This window comes from Tenrec ecaudatus, chromosome 16 (genome assembly GCF_050624435.1).
Source record: "Tenrec ecaudatus isolate mTenEca1 chromosome 16, mTenEca1.hap1, whole genome shotgun sequence".
Classification (NCBI taxonomy): Eukaryota; Metazoa; Chordata; class Mammalia; order Afrosoricida; family Tenrecidae; genus Tenrec; species Tenrec ecaudatus.
Window position 1 is genome coordinate 11,082,710 of NC_134545.1, and position 25,701 is coordinate 11,108,410.

Here is a 25,701-nt window from a genome sequence, read left to right on the forward strand (position 1 = left end):
TATTATTAAAAATCATTTTATTGGGGGCTTTTACAGCTCTTATAACAAACCATATGTCAATTGTATGAAATACATCTGTACAGATGTGACCATCATTGTTTTGAAAACATTTTCTTTCTGCTTGAGCCCTTGGTACCAGCTCCTCTTCCTAGTATTATTGCTCCTCTTACAGCTTGTCTGAAAATTGAGGGGTCAGTTCATTTCTAGAACTGAATGGTAACTAAGGGCCACAGTCTTGGGAGAGCCACCAGTCCCTATCTAACCAGTAAGTCAAATTTTTTTTGTTTGGGGTTTTTTATTGTTGTTGTTTAAGAATAACAATATTGGAGAAGAACAACAATGTTCAAGGAATTCATCTACACGATCTCAAGACCTACTATGAAACCACAGTCAAGAGAGTTCGATATTGGTGAAAAGAGAGACCGCCCTGACGAAGAATGGAAGGATACAGGCAGTTCATAAATGGCCCTTCTGTAATATTTGGTCCCTGGTCTTTGACAAAGGTGCTGAAACAACTCCATGAGGAACAGGATTCCATTTCAGCATCTGCTTCTGGACCTTCCCGTGGGGAAGAGTGGACATCTTTATCTCACACAGCACAGAAATGTTCACTTGAAATGTACCGCAGACTCAAATTCAGGGTTTAAAGCTTTAATATTTCTAGAAGATGGGTGGGGGGGGGGAGATTCTTGTAACCATGGCCAACACAAAGATTTCTTAGAACACAAAAGGCACAAATCATAAAAGAAAACAATGTAATAAATGGGCCTTTTATGAAAATTTTCAAATTTTGTTCTTCAAATAATACCATTAAGTCAAAAGGGAGAGTCATAGACTAGGCCAGAAGATAGGAACAACACACGTAATGTAGGACTTGTAGCTAAATGATGAGAGAGCGCTTACAGCTCAAAAAGTGTAAGCTAAACTCAGCAGGAAAGTGAACTAAAGATGTGAATGCTTGCCAAAGAAGATATACTAATAGACCCATGCAGAGATGCTCAGTTTGATATTTTTTAAGGAATTCTATCAAAAATCACAACAAGAAACTTCTACATGCCGATTAGAAGCAAAAGAAAAAAAGAGACCATACCAAGTGTTGCTGAGGGCACGGAGGAACTGAAATGTTCATTCGGTAAAATAATACACCCACTTTGAAAGAGTCGCTTTTTCTCTACTTGGACCTGGTACTTGGAGCCATGGACCCGGTTCCTGAAACCAAGGACGTGGTTGCTGAAGCCATGGAGCTGGTTGAAGCTATGGAGCTGCTTCCTGAAGCCAAAGTGGAGAATTCTCTTGATAGAGCCCAAGCTGCCAAGCACCCAGGCAGTAAATATTTTAAAGTGGGAAAATACGAACAAGCTATACAGTGCTATCCTGAGGCTATCAGACTGTGTCCTACAAGGACAGTGCTGACCTTGCCACATCTTATCAGAGCAGAGCTGCTGAGGTGGCAGAAGATTGTCCAAAAGCCATTGGACTTAATCCCAAGTATGTGAAAACTCTCTTCAGCATGTGCAAAAGCCCACAAGCAGCTAGACAATAGGAAGGGATGTTTAGAAGCCTGCATACTAGAAGGACTCCAAAACCCACAGAGCACGCTGCTGGCAGACAGAAGTCCTGCAACATTTTGGCAAAGAGAAAGGCAAGGAGAAATAAATACAAGAATCGGGAACCTCTGATGCCATCTCCACAGCTCATCAAATTGTACTGCAGTTCTTTCACGGCTGACATCATTTCTCAGCTGATGCTTAAAGGGGAGAGGTCGGATGAAGATAATGACAAAGAAGGGGAGGCTTTAGAGGTGAAAGAACTCTGGATATTTAAAGGCCAAGCAGTATATGGAAGAAGAAAAGTATGATAAAATCCTAAGCGAATGCTCAAAAGAAATAGATACTCAAGGAAAATAACATGGCAGAAGCATTGTTACTCTGAGCCACCTCCTACCTGCTGATTGGCAACACCAATGCCGCCAAGCCAGATTTAGATAAAGTCATCAGTTTGAAGGGAGCGAATGTACAGCTCCGGGCAAATGCGCTCATCAACAGAGAAAGCATGTACACGCAGCAGCAGGAACCTGTGCTCTCTACTCAGGAGGTTTTTAAAAATCATTGTATTGGGGCTCATACGACTCTTATCACAATCCATACATACATCGATTGTGTAAAGCACACTTATACATTCGTTTCCCCCATCATTCTCAAAACTCGCCTTCTGCTTGGGTTCCTGGAATCGGCTCCTCATTTTCTCTGCTCAGGATTTTAACACGGCCGCCGACATCGACCCTCCGAATGCGGACGTTTACCACCACCGGGGGCAGCTGAAAATACTTTTTGATCAAGTTGAAGAAGCAGTTGCAGATTCTGATGAATGCTTTAGATTAAGAGCTGAGTAGGCTCTGGCACAAGCTCAGAAATGCTCTGCGTTGTGTCGCCAAGCGTACACAGGCAACAAGGCCTCGCAAATCCAAGCAGCTATGAAAAGATTTGAAGTCGGAGAGAAATCCCCCAGGTGTGTCGAAGGCTAGGCACTCTATGCGCAGGCGTTGGCAGATCAACAACCGTTTGGGAAAGCTGATGAAATGTCTGATCAGTGTATTGACCTGGAGCCAGACAATGGCACAGCATAGGTTCATCGAGGTTTACTTCAACTGCAGTGGAAGCAAGATCTGGATGAAGGCTTGGAGCTTATCAGCAAGTCTACTGAAATTGACAACAAATGTGACTTTGCCTGTTAGGCCATGGGGACTATTGAAGTACAAATAGGAGACACGCAGAAAGCCATCGACATGTTCAACAAAGCTACCAGCCTGGCAGGGTCGGAAATGGAGATGGCTCATCTGTATTCACTCTGTGATGCTGCCCACGCCCAGACAGAAGTTGGAAAGAAATTCAGATTAGAGGCACCAACATTATAAAACTGGGGAGGGGGGAAAGAGGCCCTCTTTTTAGTTTACCTCCCTCCTCAATTGAAGCCTGCAGACGCTGTCATGAACTCTGTTGAATGGTGGGAGTTAGTGGGGGAGAAAAAAGCATTGTAAATTTATTTTTATTAATTAAATTTTATTAAAAAATTTTTAAGTCCCACTCATAACCATGTGCACTACAGAAATGACCTCAAGTTCCCATGGAAACCTAGAGGCGTTCCTAACAACGTTGTGAGAGAGAAGTAGAAAATCAATGTCTCGCCAATTTAATAGGTCAGCAGACTGTGCATGGCACACAACATGGTGCAAAGTGGGTCCCTCACAGAAAGCTCCATTCAAGTCCTCACTCCCGGCACCTGGAACTGGGACCCCGTTTACAACGGGGATTTGGGCGATTCGCGAGTCCATTTCCGTTGTGAAGATGCCAGTGAGGCCGAGGGAAGCTCTGGCGGTGCGAGATGGAAGCAGACTTTGGAGTCACACTAAGAGTCATGGCCTCTCACCAAGAGCCAAGAGAGGCATGAGAGGGATTCTCCCGAAGAACTATCACAAGAAATCAATCTGGCCAATGCCCTGATCTCAGACGCTCAGCCTGCTTTACTGTCAGTCATACGTTTCTGCTCGTATAAGCTACCCAGCTGGTGGTACTTCCTTACAGCTCTTCAAGGAAATTGAACTATATGAAATAAAACTATATGAAAGTGTTCTACTGATGGGCAGGTTAAGCAGGGAGCTGATCAAGTTATAATCCTAGAAATAGTCTGATCAATATTTTCAGAACTGGGACCTTAAGACTACTGCCAAGTCTTCTCAAGGTAAAGGTAGCGATTAGGGTGAAGATGAAATGGGTGAACAGTGAAGAATCGGAAGGAGAGCCACTCCTGAGAGTCAAGGACACCCCACTGAGAACCAGATGTACCCTGCAATGCCCGTGGACGTCAGAAGAGGGAGTCGCTGGGTGGCTTTGGAGAGCTCTGTGCATGTGTGTAGGAGGGTCAAATTGAGAGTGAGGGAGAAGGACATTTTAGGGCAAAGAATATGGATATAAACAAATCCATACTCCATTTATAATTTGGCATTTACTAATAGTCACTGAGACTTTACTGTGAGCCAGGCATTGTGTCAGGCGCCAGGATCGTTTGAGCAAGACATACGCTGTTCTTGCCCTCTTGAAGGGCCCAGTAAATAGAGGAGGATCGCCATGAAGTGAAAAGTCACACGCATGCGCTTAAGGAAACACTGCGACTGTAATGTTGCGGTAGAGCTGTGGACAGGTGCTGTGTCATGATCCGCTTGTGGCGGGCCCATATGGCGGAGCAGAGCTGCCCACGTGACAGAGAAGGGTCTTCCTGGCCGTCGTCTCAGGAGAGCGAATTGCCAGATTGCAGCAGAGCAGGACAGGAGACTCTAGCCTAGTAAGAGGAGCCCCTGGAGATCAACTGAGGATACTTCACGAGGGGAGGGACCCCAGGTAGACAGGGCAGTGATACAGGCTCACCAGCTGCTCTGTAAACAGAAAGCCATGGCCATCTGCTCCCATAAGGACTTTGTCTCAGGAATCCTACGGTGGCACCCCTGTGGGGTCCCTGGGTCGGGATCAGCGCCATGGCAGTGGTTTTTCTGTTGAATGGGAGATCGTCCAGAAAACGGGAGGGGAAGAGGATTCTGGCTAGCACGTGTAAAGAAGCAAGTCCGCGGGTACGTAGCTTGTCCTGTTGAAGAAACTGTGAAGACAAACTGAGTTTAATGCATTAGAACCCAAGTGGCATGAGGTTAGAAACGCAAGATCTTTTTTTTTTAATCGTTTTATTAGGGGCTCATACAACTATCACAATCCATACATGCATCAATGGTGTAAAGCACATTTGTACATTCATTGCCCTCATCATTCTCAAAACCTTTGCTCTCTACCTAAGCCCCTGGCATCAACTCCTCATTTTTCCCCTTCCTCTCTGCACCCCACTCCCTCATGAACCCTTGAAATTTATACATAATTATTTTGTCAACTTGCCCTGTCCGACGTCTCCCTTCACCCACTTTTCTGTTGTCTTTCTCCCAGTGAGGAGGTCACATGTAGATCCTTGTAATCGGTTCTCCCTTTCCATCCCACCCTTCCTCCACCCTCTCAGTATCGCCACTCACACCACTGGTCCTGAAGGGATCATCTGCCCTAGATTCCCTGTGTTTCCAGTTACTATCTGTACCAGTGTCCATCCTCTGGTCTAGCCAGCTTTGTAAGGGAGAATTGGGATCATGTTAGTGGGGGTGGGGGTTGGGGGAAGCATTTAGGAACTAGAGGAAAGTTGTTTCATTGTTGCTACATCGTGCCCTGACTGGCTCTCTCCTCCCCGCGACCCTTCTGGAAGTGGGTGTCCAGTGGCCTACAAATGGGCTTTGGGTCTCCAGAAAGACAAGATCTTACTGAGTCTTAGTAGCCAGTTTTAAAGATTTGGTCTCTGTAGATACTGAGGCTGTTTGACTCTGTCCTTCCTGTGTCCCCTGGCCCAGAAGACTTTGACCATGCCCACATACTACCACATTTAGCTACTGAAAAGGCAGCAATCCTTTCTTTCTGAGATCTGGTCTCTGTTAATTAGGGTTTAATTTAGGGTTCTCATGTATGCTGACAGTGTCCCACTGCTATTGTAAGTTTTCAGTAGTTAATTCATTGGAAGTGGCCAGCCTCATTCCTTCTTCGTAGTCTGTTCTTAGTCTGGGAGCTCTGCTGAAACCTGCCAGTTTGGAGGTAACTAGGCTGTTGATAGACTCCGTTCCTTTAAAGGATCGATATATGCCAGTCAGGGCAAGTGAAATCATTCACGTGTATTAATTTACTTCATCTTAACAACCGATCTCTTTGGTGTTGTCCAGCAAGCCTGTGAAGCAGGAAAGGTAAGTTGACAATTTGCAACCAAGGAAGCTGAGTGTCAAGGGCAGTCTCCGTGCCAGCTGGGCCTTGTGGTCAAGAGCTGAACATCGAGGCCAGAGCCGGGATTTGAACCAGGCTGCCTCTGAGCCAACTGATGTCACCTTTGATTTGCCACGTGAGACGGTATCTGCTGGAGTCTAACGGTGTGTGAAATGGCTTTCCTTACTTCTCTGATATGTTTGCACATGTTCTTTGTCTTTCGGTTTGCTTGTTCATTGAGGAGTCCGTGCCTGTTTAATCATTGGAGTCCATGCCTGTTTTTGAAAAATAGGAAACTGAGGACTGCAACTCCTCATTAATCTAGATTATGGACATTGGAAAGCACTGTGATTAGCAAGACAAAGTCACCTAGTGAGTAGGCGTTTGAAGACCGATACTAACATTGACACATACTAAGTGGCTTCAAAGGACCCCTGGGTGGTGTGGTGGTTACACATTGGCATACCAACCACAAGATCAGCAGTTTAAAGCCACCAGTCCACTCTGCAAAGAAAGATGCCTTCTGTTCCCGTAGAGTTACAGCCTCGCGGGCAGTTGTGCTGTCCCACAGTCGCTAGGCGTTGGGACTGACTCGACGACAATGAGCCGGAAGTCATTCCCTGGTTGTGAATTTGGCTTTTTGTTGTGAGGGGGGGCTTCAAGAAGTTGAAGGAAAAATGGAATGGAAAGATAATGGAATCTTTCCACGAACCTTCTGAAGCTCCCTTGTGGAAAGAGGTTCTTTGAGGCACTGTTTCTAAACAGCTATGAACCAGAAAGGGTCAGGACAGAGTTAAAGATACTATGGAAATTCCACAAAACCAGATTATCTGTTCAAACAATGCAGTGACACTACCTGGAAACTCGTGAACTGACGATGTCACGAGTGGGTATATTTAAGATTACGGTTCTTAAAGGAGAAGTAGGTAGAGGCTGGTTAAGGTGACGTTTCTTGGCAGGTAACCGGGTCCCAGTGACACAGTAGTTAGAGCACCCAGTACTAGCCTAGAGGTCAGCCGAGTCCACTCCGTGAGGGCTGTGGGTAGTTCTGCTTGTGGAGTTGCTGAGCCACAATCGACTCCAAAGAAATACGTTTTCTAGAAGAAACCAGCCCCAAACAAACCTACTGCCACCCAGTCCACTCTGACTCCTAGTGGCCCCGTTGGGCAGGTGCAGCTCCCCCGAGCATCCGCCGGCTGTTGCTGAGAACGGAGACCGGCCTGTGGAAGGCAGTTTCCTCCTCCTCTGTCTGTGGTATTGACCCAGTTGCATGTGTTAATTTAAAAATTTGTTCTAAAGGTCCTAAGGAGGTGGTATTTTTCTCTGTAAAGCTTTTTATGAAATCCTACTAAAAGTAAATTATAAAACTCTAGCGTTGAAATAAAAACAACCCGGAGCCACGTCGTGTTTCTCATGACGGCAAGAGATTGCCCGTCATTTTTCCAGAGAAGACAGCGTTGGGGTTACAGGCAGGAGAAAGGCTCACCTGGCTCAGCGCGCCAGGCCTAATTCTGGATCCATTTCCCTGCCCTCTTCCCACCCATACGAGTTCTTCCTCTCACCATCCTTGGACGAGCTAACAAAGTCAGAAGGTCAATGAGCAGTGTAGCCCGTCACAGGCTATGGAGTCTGTGCAGAGCCTTACCAGCAAGAGGTTCCTAGGCAGCTTCTCCAAAGCCTCCTTCTCAGGTGGAAAGAACCACTTACAAAGCCAACAGGATTTTCAGGCGAGAGCGCGCTTAAAGGTCCTCGTAGCTTTAAAAAAACCCTTACCTTTGAATGGTTATACCTGCTGAAATTTAACAGCATCGGTACTGCGTGAGGGCCCACTGCTGATCAGAGTATACGCACCCTGAAGGCTGTCTCTAGACCGCCCATATTTTGAAATACCCAATGGGGAACAAAGTAATCTGCAGACTCCTCGTCAGTCCATTCAGAGTTTTTATTTTTATTCAGCTCTACGCAAACGGCAAACGGTAACACAGTAGTCGACCACCCCAGATCAGCTTTAGGGACACCAGTGGAAGGGGATGGAGAAAACAGGCACGGCTTTGAGGAACCCACACCAGCTCTCGCTCAGTACTTCCACCCGTCCGAACAGCCGGGCCTCCACGCCGGACACAGCGGTTTGCTTTCAAGGCTCCAGCATTGCTCTACCACCACCGAGCTGGTCTCTTCCCCCTGGACTTTATTTCTCTCTTCTTTAAACTCTGGGTTGCTATTTGCATAAGGAACCAATTTGGTGGGGGCTCATCAAGGGTCCCAAAACATCACCCTGAAGGGAGTTCAAATGTGGTGAAACCATGAGCGGGGACTGGGAGCTGGAAGTAGAAAGGGAAAGTCGCCTCCTTAGCTAAACTACTCTCTCATCTTTCAAGTGTCACCTATGGGAAGGAACCGGGAGGAGGAATCGACATGCGTCACTGAATCGGAGCGCACAGCTGGGGCCTCGGGACCAGTCTGCACGTCCCTGCTTGCCCTACTTCCCCGACAGCTGCTCGTACAGCTTGGGCACGTAGTCGTCCCATTCGGCCTGGTAGCACGTGCCAGCAACGGGGGACCCGAGCTCGTACTTTTTGCGGAAGGATGCCACCTTGAACTTGCCTCGGTGGTCTCCAGATCGGTTGCTGAGCGTGGGCTCATCACACTTCAGAGGCCGGGCCTGCTCGTAGACCAGCCAGACGTAGCGGTGGAGGCCTGGGGGAAGGGACGGGAGGAGAGATGTAACACTCTTACAGGCACCGGGGACGGCGACGGCCATCCAGCGTCAGACTGCGGCAGGGACGCAGGCCTGAGAAGGGAAAGCACCCCAGGCCCAGAGAGGTCGGATGAGTCAGGCGACTGCCCTGGGGCACACTGATGCCAGCACGTGGCTGCTAACGAAAGGGGGACCTGCCAACTGCTCCCTAGGAGGGCTACTCTGGGGAGGCTCAGCTCCCGGGTTTCTAGTTCAGATCGACTCCGCAGCTGGGGTTTGGTTTTTAGCCGTTTCTATCCCCGTGCTTCCCAAACCTCCTTCCTCTGAAGACGGAGACCTGCTTTAAAATGACCCAGGCTCACTTCAGCCAGCATCTGGCCAAGAATGTTTTTAAAGCAGCAGCAAGCTCCAATTAAGCACCAGACAGAAATGGTAGTATGAACGTCATTTAAAAAAAACAACAAACTTGTGTGTGTGTGTGTGTGTGTGTGTGCAACGTACAATGTGCTGGGTTTCATATATTTATTTATCTATTTATTTCACAACAGAGTTTTACTCACTTTCAGCAGGACAAACTTACACTTGGTGGCCGGCTCCTTTATGAGCAGTGTGGGCAGATGGTTACAGCGAGCTTTGCTGTATCGCAGGGTAAACCCACGTATATCCTTTGTGGCACATTCTCTTTAAAAGCCACGGTCTACTTGAGGTGAGGAAGATGCATTTAAAAAGAGAAAGCCAATTTATCCCAGATCAAAGTAAACTCCCGTATCTGGCGCGAGTATGCAAAGACACGGTGACATTTCTGGAATTACTAGTGGACACTTATTGTTTTTTCTTTCTCTTTAGGCTCAACGTGGGAGAAGACATTTCGGCAACTTGGCTTTGAAAGGTAAACCCTACTCAGCATGACTCCACATTTTGCTAGCAACGTAAAACTGTTTCATATAATTAATAATGGTGCTTTATAAATCAATCACCTTGCCACCACTTTTTTAAAAAAATCTTTGTCTGTTATTGAAGATGTAAATTACTAACAAACTTTTTTTAAATGGTTAAATGGTTAATAAGCACATGAAAGATGATTAGCCGGTCAGGCAACACACAATAAAAATCACCACAGAATGAGACCACTTCAGAATGCCCCAAATCGAAGACTGACACTCACGTCTGCAAAGGTAGGGAACCACAAGAACTTACACAGGCAGCTGATGAGAATATTAAAATGGTCAACCCTTTTGACCTCTTACAAGACGAGCCGCCCAACTGTCTAGGGACTCATGAATCCTACTCCTGAGTATTTAAGAGAGAAATGAAAAACATCTGCCGACAAAGTGATGGGCACGTGGCCTTAGTCCCACCAGCCCAACACTGGAAAATGCCCATCAACAGGAAAATGGCTACCAGGCCCACTGGGGTCCAGTTACAGAAAGGAAGGCCGAGATAAAGAGGAATGAACTTCAGGAGGCAGATGGTAACAGCCCCATCGCAGACGTGATCCTGAGTGAGAGGCCAGGCACTACGTAAATGCACGCCACCTGCAGCAATACACGAGCAGCCAACGTCCTGAGACAGGAGGGCGACAACGCTTACCTCTGGGGGGGCGCAACAGAAGATGCCACACAACCACCTACTGGAGGCGGGGCGGGGGATCCTGTATTTTACTTTGGATGGTGTTTACAAGAGTAAGTACATGAGTTCCAATTTATTACCCAAGCCCTTCCACACTGCGTTTTATTGTATGTACATTAAACCTCAATACAAGAATATGAAACAAGAAGGGGGAGGAGCCCGTTTTGAGCTGTGTGTATTTTTAGTGAAAACACTGCTCTCCTTGAGAGAACTGCTTTATTCTCAAGAGAAAAAAAGAAATCATTAAATTGCCCGAGGGGACTACTTGGTCCCTGGGAAGTTCGTCCCTTGGCCTTCGTTATGAATGCATGAGAGGATGGGAAGCCACTGAAGCGTCTCCATCTACAGATACACCGTGGACCGGGTGTTCCTGGCCGGGACCTACTTGTACTTGGGCAAACGAACGCATCCCTGAGCAGTGTGTAGGACAGCGGGCATCCTGCTGCGCAGGCGTGGGCTCACAGTAGGTGTGAGCAGCTGAGGCAGGACCTGACTTGTGTGCTCTCTCACTGATCTCACAGAGCAGATAGAAAATGAGGCAGTAACGACATTTCTACAACCTTCTATCGGAATGAAACTCAAAGATCACACAGGGCAAAGGCTGGATAGAGAAATGATGGGGCTCAACTCTGTTCAGCCCACGGACAGCTGCCCAGAAAAGCATTCTCCAGCATCTTGTCCTTGGTACCTTCCCTGCCTGCTGACTGCCAGGTAAAGCTACCCAGAGTCCATCAGACACCAGAAGCCAGGGCCGCCCGCTGGCTGAGTCGGTCGGTCTGAGTGGGCTCCCCACGGCTCTGACTCAGAACTAACGCCGCTCCCGTCCACCTCCCAGCCAGCACGGGCGCTCAGCAATGGGAATACTTTTCAAGAGTGGACAATGGTCACCATGCAGGCCAATCCTCCTATGCATCCAGGGGACCCTCCCCTCTCCCCAAAGCAGCTGAGACTGACCTGTGCCCTTGGGCGGCCCAGAGCCCACATAATCAGAGAGGACGGTGCCACTGCTGATGTCGTTACCCTTCATGTTGACCACGAGAAAATGGTGCCATTCCCTATGGAAGAACACAGGGTCGTCAGTGCCACAGAACCACGCGTTTGCCCAGCCAGCTGGGAGCAAGACAGGCCTGGCTTTCTGGGCCAGTGAACGCTTCAGAAGAGAAAACCCAGCCCCCCCATTCCCTGGCCTGCCCCACAGGTGGTTTTAGCAACCTGTTTTGTTAGAGGGCAGAGTGTGATGATTTTAGGTTTTAGCGAATCAGGCCGCCTTTGTTGCCACTCAACTCCACTGCAGCTGACACGGCCAAGGACAAAACACGGACCGTGGCCGTGTCCCAATCAAACCTTATTTAGCCACTAGAATTTCACATACCGTATATACTCGGGTAGAAGCTGAGCTTTTTCAGTACATTTTTAATGCCATTTTTGTGGTCAAATTAGGTGCCTCGGCTGATATTCGGGTCGGCTTATACTCGATTCTATACGGGAATGCTCACCTGTGTGGCTATGGGTGGGTCTTAGCTCTGGTACAGTTTACAGACCCCTTAACTGGGAGAGGGCAAAGGCAGGAAATGCCACACTGGGTTAAGCATGGGCATGACCATCTCAGACCAGGTCCACCTCTGTTAGCATAGCTACCCAGCCGTAGGTGAACCCAGTCTCAGCTATGCAGCTCCTGCTTGCATGTCCCTCAGCTTCTGACCTGAACTTGGGGTCTTTCCTGCTGGGCGCATCTGGGTCTGTCAGCACCAAAGTGTAGAGTTTACTTGCATCTAGGCCATCCCAGGTGATGCTTGTGGGGCGGTCCTTCACCTGCAGCGGGGAAGCAGTTTCAAGGGAATTCAGAAATGCGCAAGAAATCAGCGTTCCTTCTTGGTGCTCACTTTCCTCAAAGGCAAAACAAAGTCAATGATTAAAAGTCAACTTCATACGGACACAATTAAAAGCCAGAAGGGAGAGGTGTGTGGACAGACAGTTCCTGGATGAAGAGCCAATTGTTAGCCTGTTTTTAAATCGACTTTGTAGGTGCCCTAAGTCGGAACTGTGGGGAACAGCATGTATCCATCCATCAAACGTCGAGGTTCCGATGCATATTGCCAAGTAGCCCCCCCTTATTACTATGAACCACTGAACGTAACTTGAAATTTTAATTAAATAGGCTTTGGGGTTTTTGTATCTGAGCATCACCTGCATTTAAGCCCACAACTTTGCAGGGTAGTGTCCTGGTATCTTAACAAAAGAGGTGGGGCCAGGCGTCCAATGGTGGCCTTGGCTGAGGCGGAAACCTTGGCTGACTTCACAGGTGAAAAGCACTAGGTAGGAAGACACGGCCCTGGATTTGGTGCATGGTCACCTGGAGTCTGCTACCGTGATGTCTCAGCCGACTGGCCTTTTACACAGCACAGGAAGTGAGCGCAGGGAGGTGGCATGGGATTGAGATGGCCACTTTATGTTGAAGCATTAAAAAGCATCATGTCCCCAAGGTCAGGGCAGCTGCTTCACACCGTTGCCGGAAACTAGACCCGGTCCAGGCTCTGCCACTGCCACCGGAGGTGAAACGGTGAGTAGAGGCCAGCGCGGCCGTTGTCCCACGCCCGGCGGCTGTCCGGTAGAACGCATCACTCCCGTGGGCCGTGTCCAACTCCTAACTGTCAACACAAAGGCTGCCCCGCTGGGCACGGCTGCGCAGCGATTATATAACATGTTGGTCATGTGTTCTCGGGGCGGGGCTTTTGCACCCCTAACCGAGGCCTGGAATCCAGACCCTTCCCGCCCCCCAGGAAGATAGGAGGATGCCCCACACCTGCCACGGCCCCCTCTTCCTGGTGGCCGCCTAGTCAACAGTTCCAAGAGGCCGGGGGCCCTTCAAGTCCTGGCAAAGCAGGTGCATTTCTCCAGAGAGCCTCCCTCCGCCCGCCACGTGCTGGCTCCACGGGCAGGGGGCGGGCCCCAGGCCCAGGGCAAGCGCAGGCAGGGATTCCGCTGTCCACGCTGGTGCGGGGGTGCACTTAGGCGGGACCCCCCCTCCTCCCAGCGCCCCGCGCTCCCCCGCGGCCTGCAGGCCTGGAGCAGCGGCGCCCAGGCCCGGAGAAGAGAACGCCCCGGCCTCCCGCCGCCTCGGATACCTGAGTGGGGGTCAGCACTTTGCCCAGCTCGTCCACCTCCGCCCCGCCGTACGTGACCTGCAGCGGGCGCTGCGGGCGCTCGTCCACCTCCTGCAGGCTCAGGGGCCCAGCCCACTTGCTGAGGTCCACGGGCATCGCGCGGGCAGCCGGAAGCGCAGCGGCACTCAGAGGGCACAGCACCGCGCCACTGCGGCTGCAAGCTAACTGCTCGGCGGAAGGCGGCGCGGCCGGGCAACTCCGCCACGCGCGCGTCCGAGCATGCGCCGCGCTGCGCCCCGCCCCGCCCCGCACGCCGACCTCTGATTGGTCCCGCCGGGATCGTGGGCGTGTCGCGCTCCCGACGTCGGGCCAACCGTTCTGCCTTTCTTTGCGCGGCGTGACCTAGCTGCGAACGCTTCTCAGCTCCCGGGAGCTCCCGCTGGGCTTGCCAGGCCGACGTTGCAGGAAATGCGTGCAAGCCGTTTGGATGTCGCTTTGCTCTGCTTTGTCCAGTGAGAACTGGGTCGCCTGCTCTCCCGCGCGTCCGCCCGGAGACCCGTGTTCACGCGTGCTCACTGGGTTTAGTGGAGGCCGGAGCACGAACTGAATTTCAACGTGCCCTCCCTCCGCACACATACTTAGATGTATTTGCACACTTATTTCATCCTCCCGCCTCCTGATGATGGGTAACCGTCCTGGCCATCCTCAGCCATTGTTTGAGCCCAAGAACCCTGGGGGGCGCTGCCCGGGAAAGCACTTGTAACCTTGTAGTCTCTAGGGAGACAGAGATGAAACCATCAGCTTCCCTAAGAGATGTGCAGTATGGGTTATCCTATACAGGTCTATAGGTTAGAATCGACCCGATGGCAGTGGGGATGGGGGTGGGGCTTACTTGACTAAGCACAATATCCTTCTCTGAGGATTGGTCCCTCCTAAAAATATGCCCGATATATGTAAGACCACATCCTGACTTCTCAGCAGCCTTCTGGCTGTATTTCTTTTGAGAGAATGACAGTCCTCAGATCATGAAGGAGGAAGACTGAAGATGGATGCATTTCGATTTTGTTCTTGGAGGGAATATTGATTATACCATGGACGTTATAAATATCGTAGGTACTGACTAATGGGCCTTAGGCGCCCTTGTGGGACAATGGGCTGAGCATTGGGCAGGGAACCACTCCGTTGGTGTTCCTGCCCACCAGCAGTTCTGCGGGGGAAAGATGAGGGTGTCTACACTGGCCCATAAATGTAGTCTCAGAACCCCTGCTACCCACTACCAAGGAGTAGATTCCAACTCAGCAACCCTATAGGGCAGCGCAGTTGGAATTCCTGAACCGCCACCACTCCAAACACCAGGCATGTGCATACTTGAATATCAGCCCCCCCCCCCCCAAGGCCGCCTCTCCTGTCCACTAGTCAGCTCTAGTACCTAAAATAATGCCTGCCATATTTGTACATAACACTATCATAAGAAAACGAGTGACATTTTCCCCCCTAATCTGGGTAGCTTCAGGTTCACATGATCAAAGCTTCACTATCCGATAAAAATATCATATTCAGTAAAGACAAGCCATGTGACCTATAATTTCAACGCCAGCACCTCTTTGATCAGCAGCAGTTAAAGGAATCACGATAGCACGCGCCATCCCAGAACCATGTGTTAAGGATGAAAGCCGCGACTTGTCTGAACAGATGGTTGAATAGAGAAAATGCTGAGAAAGGAAGATTTAAAGTTTTTGCTTCAAGCTTTCTCTGGGGTACCATAGATGTGCCCTGGAAGTATAAGAGATGGGAATCACTTGAATGGTGTGCCTAAACCTATGATCAGGTGACTTTTAGGGACTTTGTAGGACAGAGTAGTACTGCCGCATAGGGTAAGTGAAGTGGTCGTGGCACAATGATTAAGCAATCAGCTACTAAAAGCACGACTGGCAATCAGCCCACAGCTGCAGCAAAAAGATGTGGCAGTCGGCGTCCATGAAGATTGCAGCCTCGTAAAGCCTGTGAGCCACCACGAGTCTGTCCGTTTGTGGTCCTGTGGTGGCTTGTGTGTTGCTGTGATGCTGGAGGCTATATCACTAGCATTTCAAATGCCGGCAGGGTTTCAGCAGAGCTTCCAGACTAAGAGCAGGTAACGAAGGTGGAATGGACTGTCCACTTCTGAGGAATTAGCCTTAATGGGCAGAATCAAAACACTGTCTGATACTGAAAATCACATGAGAAGAAGCAGCACATTGTCAGAAAGCGTGTCAGAAGAGGGCGGCGCTCATACTCTGACTGAGGAATGGCAGCCTTCCCAGAGTGCCCTTGGCTACAAGGACTCAGATGGAATAAAGCCTGTGGGACCTTCACTTGCTGCTGGGGCATGACTCCAAATGAGAAGAAACAGCTGAAAGCATCAAAAATCAATTAACAATTGATAATAAATTCAATTAATAATTGGAACTCGGAATGTACAGCATCTGAATCAAAGAAAGTTGGAAGTGTTGGGGGCGGGAAGTGGGGGAGGAATTGGGGAAGATCCGTGGATGTGGGAGGGAGACGGGAGCATTAGAGCTGATTGTGAGGATGTCTATACAACTGTTTGTAGAAGCTGTTTAACTATGGAAGTGTACGGTGTGTGACTATGCTGTCGAGACAACTACTGAAGGAGAAAAACCAAAACCTTGACCTATAGTTTCCATGGGTGAAGGAGGAAGAGTTTCTGCTTAAGGACACTGGGTTCATTTAATGGTGGCAGAACAATCTGGAGAGCAATAACAATAATGGTTTTGCAACATAAAGTGTCATCGATGACACTGGATGATATGTAGAGAAGGTGCTTAATTGGTGAGTGTTCTGTTGTGTATGTTGTTGCCAAAATGGAAAAAAATGACATGAATAACAAGTATGGGGGAAAAGAAAATGTTCTAAAATTGGATGTGGTACAGATTTGACAACTCTTATTAATATGGAAGAACTATGGAATTCTATGATATGTGGATGAAGTGCCCATAAAACTATTTTTAAAATGAAAAGAAAATAGGAATTGTAAAAATTTAAAGGGAATACAAGAAAATCAACATTCTAGACATTACGGAACTGAAATGGACTGGCATTGGCCACTTTGAATCAGATTGAGCAACTAGACTGGAATGAAACAATCAGGAGGAATGGTGTTCCATCGTCAAAAAGGACATTTCAAGATCTATCTTAAAGTACATGCTGTCTGTGATAGGATCATATATATCTAAATTCAAGGAAATCCAATAAATTTAACTGTTGTTCAAATGTATGCACCAACCATAAAAGTTAGTGATGAATAAATTGAAGAATTATTGCTGAAGACAAATGGGTGCATAAGCAAATGTGAAGAAAGCTGATGGTGCCCGGTTATCAAAAGATACAGTGTCTGGGGTCTTAAAGGCTTGAAGGAAAACAAGTGACCATCTAGCTGAGAAGCAACAAAGCCCACATGGAAGAACACACCAGCCTGTGTGAGCACCAGGTGTCAAAGGGATAAAATAACAGGCATCAGAGAACAAAAAAGCATATCATTGTGAATGAAGGGGAGTGCAGATTGGAGACCCAAAGTCCATCTGTAGGCAACAGGACATCCCCTTACAGAAGGGTCATGGGGAGCCGATGAGCCAGTCAGAGTGCAGTGTAGCACTGATGAAACATACAACTTTCCTCTAGTTCTTAAATGCTTCCTCTCGTGCGCGCGCACGTGTGCACACACACAAGCATGATCCCAATTCTACCTCACAAATCCGGCTAGACCAGAGAATGTAAACTGGTACAGATAGGAACTGGAAACACAGGGAATCCCGGACAGATGATCCCTTCAGGACCAGTGCTGGGAGTGGTGATACTGGGAGGGCGGAGGGAGGGTGGTGTGAACAGGGGAACTGATTACAAGGATCAACATGTAACCTCCTCCCTAGGGAATGGACAACAGAAAAGTGGGTGAAGGGAGACATCGGACAGTGTAAGCTATGAGAAAATAATAATAATTTATAAATTATCAAGGGTTCATGAGGGAGGGGGAGGGAGAGAATATATGAGCGGATACCAAGGGCTCCAATAGAAAACAAATGTTTTGAGAATGATGAGGGCAACAAATGTACAAATGTGCTTGACATAATGGAGGCATGGATGCATTGTGTTAAGAGTTTTATGAGCCCCAAATAAAATGTTATTTTTTTAAGAAATTGAATTCTACCATCATCTTCAGTTAACAGAAATTCATCAAATGTGCGATCAGGATGCATTGATAACTATTGGTGATTAGAATGGAAAAATTGGAAACAAAGAGGAAGAAATAGTAGATGGAATATATGGCCTTGGTGATAGGAATGAAGCCGGAGATGGCATGATAGAATTTTGCAAGACCGCCGACTTGTTCACTTCTCCAGATGGAATACACAGAAATCCAATGGACGACATCCGTGTGAAGAGAAGACAGAGAAACTCAGTATCTGCAGCTAAAACCAGGATGGGAGCTGACTGTGGAAAAGACCACAAACTGCTCATATGTAAGTTCAGGTTGAAGCAGAAAAAAATTAAACCAAGTCCACAGAGCCAAAATACTAACCCTAACCACTCTGAGTTTGGACAATGTCTCAAGAACAGAATTGACACATGTAATATACTCATGTCAGAAGACCTGATGAGCCCCGGGAGGTCACCAAGAACATCATACATGAAGACAGCAAAAGGTCATGAAAAAGACAGGAAAGAAACTGACGCTCAGCATAGATGCCAGGAGAGACTCTGAAACGTGCTCTTCATCGTGGAGTAGACAAGGCACGTGCAAGAAACGATGAAGTCACAGAGCATAACCGAAAATTCCAAAGGGCAGCAGGAGAAGACAAAAGCAAACATTATAATGAAATGTTCAAAGATGCAGAGTTAGAAAACCAAAAAGGAAGAACATGCTCAGCATATCTTAAACTGAAAACTCAAGGGGGGGGGGAATCAACACTTGAATTGCAACAGTGAAAGACCCTACGGGCAAAATAGTGAAGGATGCAGGAAGTATCAGAGGAAGATGGAAAGACTCCACAGTCGCTGTACCAAAAAGAACTAGTCAATGGTCAATTATTTCGAGAGGTTACATCTGAGCAAGAACCAATGGTACTGAAGGGGAAAAAAAATTCAAGCTTCCCTGAAGGCATTAGTCAAAAAACAAGGCTCCAAGAATTGAAAGAACACCAAATGAAGTGTTTCAATAAGCTGATGAAGCATTGGAAGCACTCACTCGTCTCCGCCAGGGAATTAGGAGCTACTTAGCCATTTGACGAGAAGAGATCCACACTTGTCCCTAGACCAACGAAAGCTCACCCAACAGAGTGCTCAAATGACAAAACAGCACATCCCATGCAAGTAAATGTTGAAGATAACAGTAGAAGCAATACATTGACCAAGAAATGTGAGAGGTTTGGGCCAGATTCAGAAGAGGACACAGAACAAGAAATATCATTGCTCTTGACTGAAAGCAGAACATACTAGAAAGACGTTTACTTGTGTTCTGTTGACAAGGTAAAGACATTCAGCTGCTTGTACCATAACAAACTACGGGTAGTCTTGAGAAAAACGGGAATCCTAGAACACTACATTATGCTCATTCTGAACCTGCCCAGGGCTCAAGAGGCAATCGTGTAAACAGAACAAGGGCATACTGCTAGGTTGAAAATCAAGAAAGGTGTAACGCAACGTTGCATCCTCTCACCAGACTTACTCAATCAGTGTTCTGAGTAAATAGAGAAGCTGAACAACACGAAGAAGAAGGTGGCATCAGGATCAGAGGAAGGCTTATTAAGAACCTGCAGGATGCACATGACACAACCTTGCTCGCTGAAAGGGAAGAGGACTTGAAATATTTGCTGAGGAAGATTAAGAACTGCAACCTTCTGTGTGGATTACAACTCAGTGAAGGAAAACAAAACTGTCTGTTAATTCCCCATGTAATGTTCAGAAACTATGAATAATAATATTGCTAACTAATCTATAGAACTATTTTATAGAGTGGTATGAACACACTGATAATGAAATTAATGTTAATACATTGGCGTGGTCACGTGCACTGGTTGGCTTATCAACACTTCCCCCACCCATCCACGTTGGTAAGCCACCTTCTTCCTGCCTTTGTCTTCCACTTTCCGGGTGTCCAATGTCTCTACTGCCCCTTCTATCAACCCACTACTCTGAGCATACAAGCATTTTCGTTGACGTGAAGAATCTCATTCTAGTTGGCACCTGGGTGTCTGCATCCATCGTTAAAGTCAAACCAGGACAGGCCATCCATCAAGTCAGCAGGAAGGTGCACCAATTCACAAGCTCAAAAATCTTTTCTTCATTTGGTCAACTCGTTGTGGGCCACCTCACTTGGCCTTGCTCAGGTGCCCATGGGCTGTCTTGACTTTTGACCAAGAGTCCCTGTCACAAATACCCACCCACCTTCGCCCCCTTGTGCTAAGTCATGTCATAGGCTCAGGTTCCCACAGCTCTTTCAACTTGAGACCAGGCAATCTGCTCTTGTTTGCAACTCTAGTCCCTGTGAACTAGGTCCACAGGTGTCCGTGGCCAGATGCTCTATTCATATTTCCCACGAATCATTTCTATGATGCGTTATAGCAATAGAAATAGATAGACAAGATCGATGTAATCCTAATACAGTCAGATAGTAAACACATTCTGAAAACATTCCAATTGAATCCTTTCTGATCTAAACGATCCCATTCACATGCGTTACGGTCTTAGGCCTCTGGTGGCACCAAGCTAGGACCAGGCCTTTGGTTACCCAGTTTGACTAACCAGCATGGCCTCAGAGAAGTTCGAAGGGTATTTTTGCCCCCTGAACTCAAAATTAACACCTGCCACATTCATTTTTACAATTTCAGACAGAAATAACCAAAGACAACTTCTGGGCATCAGAACCTTCACTTCCCATGTCCTCCCCAGAAGAGAACAAGTAAAAGACATGACTAGATTTGACCTCCAACTGGTCAAAGAGAAAAGACTATCAGAAAGCAGAGGTCAGGCAAGCATCCTCTCTCCGCCTTCATGATTTGTTTCTCTAGTATTCCACTCCCTAGGTACCATATGGTGTAAGGCCAGGTTGACTAGAGAAACAAATGCAGTGACATTCATATATGTGTAAGAAAAAGCTTTATATCAAGAAGGAATTGTGAATCAGGAAAACATCCCAACCCAGTCCAACTGAAGTCCCTAAGTCTAATACTAGTCCATAAGTTCTTCTCCAGACTCATGAAGCCACATGCACTGTTGCTGAATGCAGGAATGTCGCAGGTCGGTGGGTGCAAAGTCTTGTGGATCTAATGGCTGTGCGCACATCTCCAGAGGTCTTGCAGCCATCAGGGTCAGGCAACAGGAAGCTGAAGCCAGAGAGAGAGGAGGAGGTTCCCAGAAGTCTCCGTAGCAGGAGGCCACGCACACAAGGAGATACCATTAGGCATAATTGGAAGGCTACGCTCCACGCTGTACTTGGATAAATCTCCAAGTTGACATGAGATTATGTGCATTTGTATTCGTACTGGGAAGTAAGATACTAATAAGATGATGTAGACATCTAAAGAAGATAGAGTAAGTTTCAAAATAAACAGCTATGAAGTTATTAGTTTCTAGGCTTTGCTAAGTTAATTGCCCATGTAATGTTCAGAAAAATATGAATAATAATATTGCGAACTAATCTATAGAATTATTTTCTAGAGTGGCATGGACATACTGATCATGAAATTAATGTTAATACATTGCCGTGGTCACGTGCGCTGGTTGGCTTGGTCACGTGCGCAGGCGAGCATGGTCACGTGCGGAGGTTGGAGTGGTCACGTGCGCAAGTGACCGTAGTCACGTGTGTAGTTTTTCGTGGTCACCTGAGCAGGTGCCCCTGGTCACATGCGCAGGTGGGCTCAGTCACTTGCACTGGTTAGCGGTTTTCGTGTGCAGGTGGGCGTTGTCACGTGCGCTGGTTAGCGAGCGGGTCACGTGTGCAAGTGGATGTGGTCACCTGCGTTTTGCGTGATCACCTGAGCAGGTCCCCCTGTTCACATGCGTAGGTGTGCATGGTCATGTGAATTATTTTCTAGAGTGGCATGAACATACTGATAATGAAATTAATGTTAATACATAATATAATCTTAATTCTCTGAATAAGCATATCCTTTTATTGCTGCCTGATTTAAAATTCCTTTTTCTATTTTGATTTATATTTCATGATATTGTTCACATTTACACATTTTAGTACGCATGATATACATTTAGTGATATTGTCACATATGATCAATGTAATAGCTAAGTTTAAATAATATATGTTCAGAACAATATCAGGAAAAAATCCTATGTTTTCATTGAGCGCATGACATAGTCCAAACTACAGTTCTGTGTGTAAATGAAAACTGGTGACATTTTATAGTGAGTCAAAGATAATCACGTGTTCTGTGTACTCTGGAAAGAAACCAGAGGCAAGTGAGCAATCAGTTAACTGACAGAATTCAGAAAACCATGGTAGGAAAGTATCACAGATGTGAAAAGAGGTTGCCAACTTCATTCCCAAATCAGTTTGTATTTAATTGCATTCCTTTCTGTTACAAAATATACAGCTCTTTATCTTTATTACTCTTTTTTAGTAAATAACCCCACTAACTTGCTTTCCTTTATTTAAATATCATTTTCTTCATAAAATTCAAAGCTGAGTGAACTCTGATAGTGAAGAGATCTTTACCTGAAATTTACTGAAGAAAATAGAATAAATGTATAGCATTTTTTAAAAGTTATGATCAAACATTCCCACGTTTTCTATGGTGTACACCATGTCTCATGACTTAGTAGTGCTTAATTCACATTGAAAATATTAGTCAGCAGATGGAACATGTCCTCTTTTGCCACGACTCAGCCCCCAATTTGGTGCATCTTTGCGCTCATTTTCTCCTCTCACCCTCTGATATTGGAGAAAGAAGTTCAACTCCCTTCAAAAGTGTTATCTCCCATTTGTTCTTTTCACCCTTAGAACTTCTCAAACTAGTCGGCATACGAAATACTTTGAGGACTCCTTAAGATAAAAATTTAAGATACTTGTCTTTACAGTCTACATTTTTCAAAGGCCTCTCTCACAGATACACACACACACAACAACCTCCCCCCACACACACACATGCCTACATATATAGGCGTATGTACTACTCATATCCAAGCAACCATGCTCCATCCAATCATGTTGCTGTTGTGGATTCTGACCCATCTTGGCCTCCACACAACAGAAGGAAACACTGCACAGTCCTGGGCTCTCCTCATGATTGTTCCTATGTCTCAACCCAGGGTTGCAGCCACTGGGCCAGCTTCTCATTGAGGACTTGCTCTTTGTCTCTGCCTCTTCACTTTAGCACACATGATGGGCTTCTCCAGGGACGAATCTCTCCTGACAGGAAGACCAACAGACCAACGTACTTAAGATAAAGTCTTGTCATCCGTGATTCTAAGGAACTCTCTTGCTTACATCTGCCAAGACAAGTTTGTCTGAATTTTAGCAGTCCCTGGTACTTTCAGTCTTCTTCTCCAGAACCACAATTAGAATGCACCGATTCTTCTTAGCTCTTCATTATTCAATGTCCAACTTTTACAGGCATATGAGGAAATTGGAAAATACCATGGCTTGAATCAGGTGCACCTAAGGATGTTACTTTGAGGACTTCAGCAGTTTGAGCATTCTGTTGGGTCAATACACTCATGTCATATGAGTGTATGCTGGCAACACACATATATGTGTGGCCGCCATACACTCATATGCACATGCATGTATCCAGACACCTATTCTCTACATATCCACATATAAGAATTCATACACAGATTATCCACATATTTAATTATAAATATTTATACATAACTTAATTGCTCGCCCTTAAACACACATATACATAGACACACACATACCCAAGTATGTTATTGAAGGCTTATAGTTTTGTTTTAACTTTTGAAAAATATATATATATGTCAAACCCTTATTTTTCATAGAAGCATTAGGCACAAAGTGGGCTTTTTTCCCTGAGTATTCTTTTTTAATTCTTCTCCTGAATTGTTTATTTTCATCATTCAAGTGTCATCTGAAACTTCACTTCCCTAATGAGTCTTAATCATCAAAGTTGCCTTCCCTTTCTACATCAGTATTTATCTCTGTTCATTTTTGTTTTGATCAAATGATTTATTACAACTTGGTAATCATATTAATCATTTATCTCTCAAATTTTGTTTTCCCTGTTTGACCAGGAAGAAAATAAGTTCAATAACAGGAATCAATGCTGTTTTTAAAAAAGGTCAGAGAATTATTGCCTGCCACATAGAGATACTCATACTTGTTAAATAAATGGATATGAAATATATCTGATTGAGTTTTCTTTTGAATTGCGAGTCCGTGGAGATGAATGTGTTTGTGTGAAACGTGTTTGTGTGTGGTTTACTTATATCTCAGGAGAGTGTGAGAAGGAAAGGGGAGTATTAATAACCTTCCTAAATAGCTTTCCTTCTGTTACTGTTTTCTGGAATCATTTGTTTTCAGATATAATGGAGAAGTAATGACACAGCTCACTAATTTCTCTAGCATTTGGTACAGTATAGTTGTTGGCACATGTATTCAGATAGAGGTGATGGACAGGAGCTGTGACTGACCGTAGGACACTGGGGACAGGAAAGGTACTTATTATTCATGGGTGCCCAAAGAGTGTCAGGAATACTGATGTCAGTAGCACCAGGGAAACATAGTCAGCTGGAGAACTGTTTGGGAGACCAGAGACTTTATAAAATTCAGCTTCATATAGTTTACTTTAAATACTTTATTAGAGTATCCAAATTGAATGGGCCAGTATCTCTTCAAAATTTAGGTCTGAAACATGAGAAACTTTCAGTGTGATGGGTAAGTTAATAGTGAATATCTTGCTGTCCTCGTTGAAATAATGAAAATCATTGTTATTTATATTGACTGAAGAAGGAATGTCGCTAAAATGTCGTGGTGCTTTGTAGTTTACACTTTTGCATAAAGCGTTTATGTTGCTAATTCCTCATGAATGGACAACTATTCCTTCTTCGTGGTCTGTTCTTAGTCTGGAAGCTGTGCTGAAAACTGTCCATCTTGGGTAACTCTAATTGTATTTTAAATACCAGCTACATGGTTTTCAACATCACAGCAACATACACACCACTATAGTATGACAAACTGACAGACAAGTGATAAGATGATATCGAAATAGATTTAAGGGAATCCAGTTAATACAAAGTGTGTTCAAATTTATTTCAATAACTACTAATGCTATTGATGAAGCAATATCAGAATTCTAGAATTTTACCAACTTCTTCAGTCTGAAATGGATCAAACAGGGAATCAACATGCATTGATAATAGTTGCCGATTGGAACACAAACGTTCAAGCAAAGAAGAAGAAACAGTAGTTAGAAAATAAGACCATGGTGGTAGAAAAAAAGCTGAAGATCACATAATAGATTTTTACAAATATTTCACTGTAAATCCCCTTTTTCAACAACATAAATTGAGACTGTACACATGAGCTTCACCAGATGGAATTCATAGAAACCAAACTGACTAAAAAGAGACCATGGAGACGCTCAATATCAGCACCTTAAATGAAGGCAGGGGCTGAGTGTAATACATCAATTGCTCATGAGCATGTTCAAATTCAAAATGAAGAAGAATAAAACAAACCCACGAGAGTCCAAATACAACAGGTATATCTCACTTCAATTTCTCACAAAAATAAATTTGATTCATTGAACACTAATGACAGAAGACCAAATGATCTGTGGAATGATACCAGATGAGAAAACTATTATAAAAGACAGAAAAAAAAATATCAAAATGGATGTCAAAAGGGAGTCTTTAACCTAGTCTTGACTACACCATAGCTAAAACGTGTAAGAAATGATGACACTCTAGCTCAAAAGCAATAAAGCCCACAAGGAAGAAGCACACCAGCCTGTGCTTTCACGCGGTACCAAAGGGACCAGGTATAAGGCATCATGCAAAAAAAAGAATATATATATATATATGTGTGTGTGTGTGTGTGTGTGTGTGTATGCCATATTTAATGAAGGGGGAAGTGCAGAGTGGAGACCCAAGGCCCATTTGTCGGCCACTGGAGATCCCCTCATAGAGGGGTTTAGGAGAGGAGATGGGTCAGTCAGGGTGCGATGTAGTACCGATGAAGAACACAGCTTTCCCCCAGATCCTGGATGCTTCCTCCCCCCAACTACCATGATCCGAATTCTAACTTGCAGGACTGGATGGGGCAGAGGTTGTACACTGGTGCATATGGGAGCTGGAGGGACAGGGAATCCAGGGTGAACGATACCTTCAGGACCAGGGGTGTGAGGGGCGATGTTGGGAGAGTGGAGGGTTAGTGGGTTGGAAAGAGGGAACTGATGACAGGGATCCA

At 45.9% G+C, this 25,701-nt stretch overlaps 1 protein-coding gene and 1 pseudogene across 1 annotated transcript; one reads left to right on the top strand and one right to left on the bottom strand.

The window, feature by feature from the left end:
- The first annotated feature begins 1,196 nt into the window (after positions 1-1,196).
- LOC142429612 (mitochondrial import receptor subunit TOM70 pseudogene) lies at positions 1,197-2,914 on the top strand (annotated as a pseudogene).
- A 4,841-nt stretch (positions 2,915-7,755) lies between these two features.
- PEBP1 (phosphatidylethanolamine binding protein 1) lies at positions 7,756-13,520 on the bottom strand. Its single transcript, XM_075534106.1, has 4 exons — positions 13,284-13,520; positions 11,861-11,970; positions 11,113-11,213; positions 7,756-8,528 (listed from the first exon to the last, which is right to left on the bottom strand). The coding sequence occupies exons 1-4, from the start codon at positions 13,416-13,418 to the stop codon at positions 8,311-8,313; spliced, it is 564 nt and encodes a 187-aa protein (XP_075390221.1). The 5' UTR covers positions 13,419-13,520; the 3' UTR covers positions 7,756-8,310.
- Positions 13,521-25,701: the final 12,181 nt, after the last annotated feature.

What these genes read in the sequence shown, in the direction of transcription:
- PEBP1 (XM_075534106.1), bottom strand. Translation starts at nt 13,418, where the DNA reads ATGCCCGTGGACCTCAGCAAGTGGGCTGGGCCCCTGAGCCTGCAGGAG. An exon ending in AAGTGCTGACCCCCACTCAG is followed by an intron (nt 11,971 to 13,283) that starts GTATCCGAGGCG and finishes TCCCCGCTGCAG; the next exon opens with GTGAAGGACCGCCCCACAAG. An exon ending in TGGGCCGCCCAAGGGCACAG is followed by an intron (nt 8,529 to 11,112) that starts GTCAGTCTCAGC and finishes CCCTTCCCCCAG; the next exon opens with GCCTCCACCGCTACGTCTGG.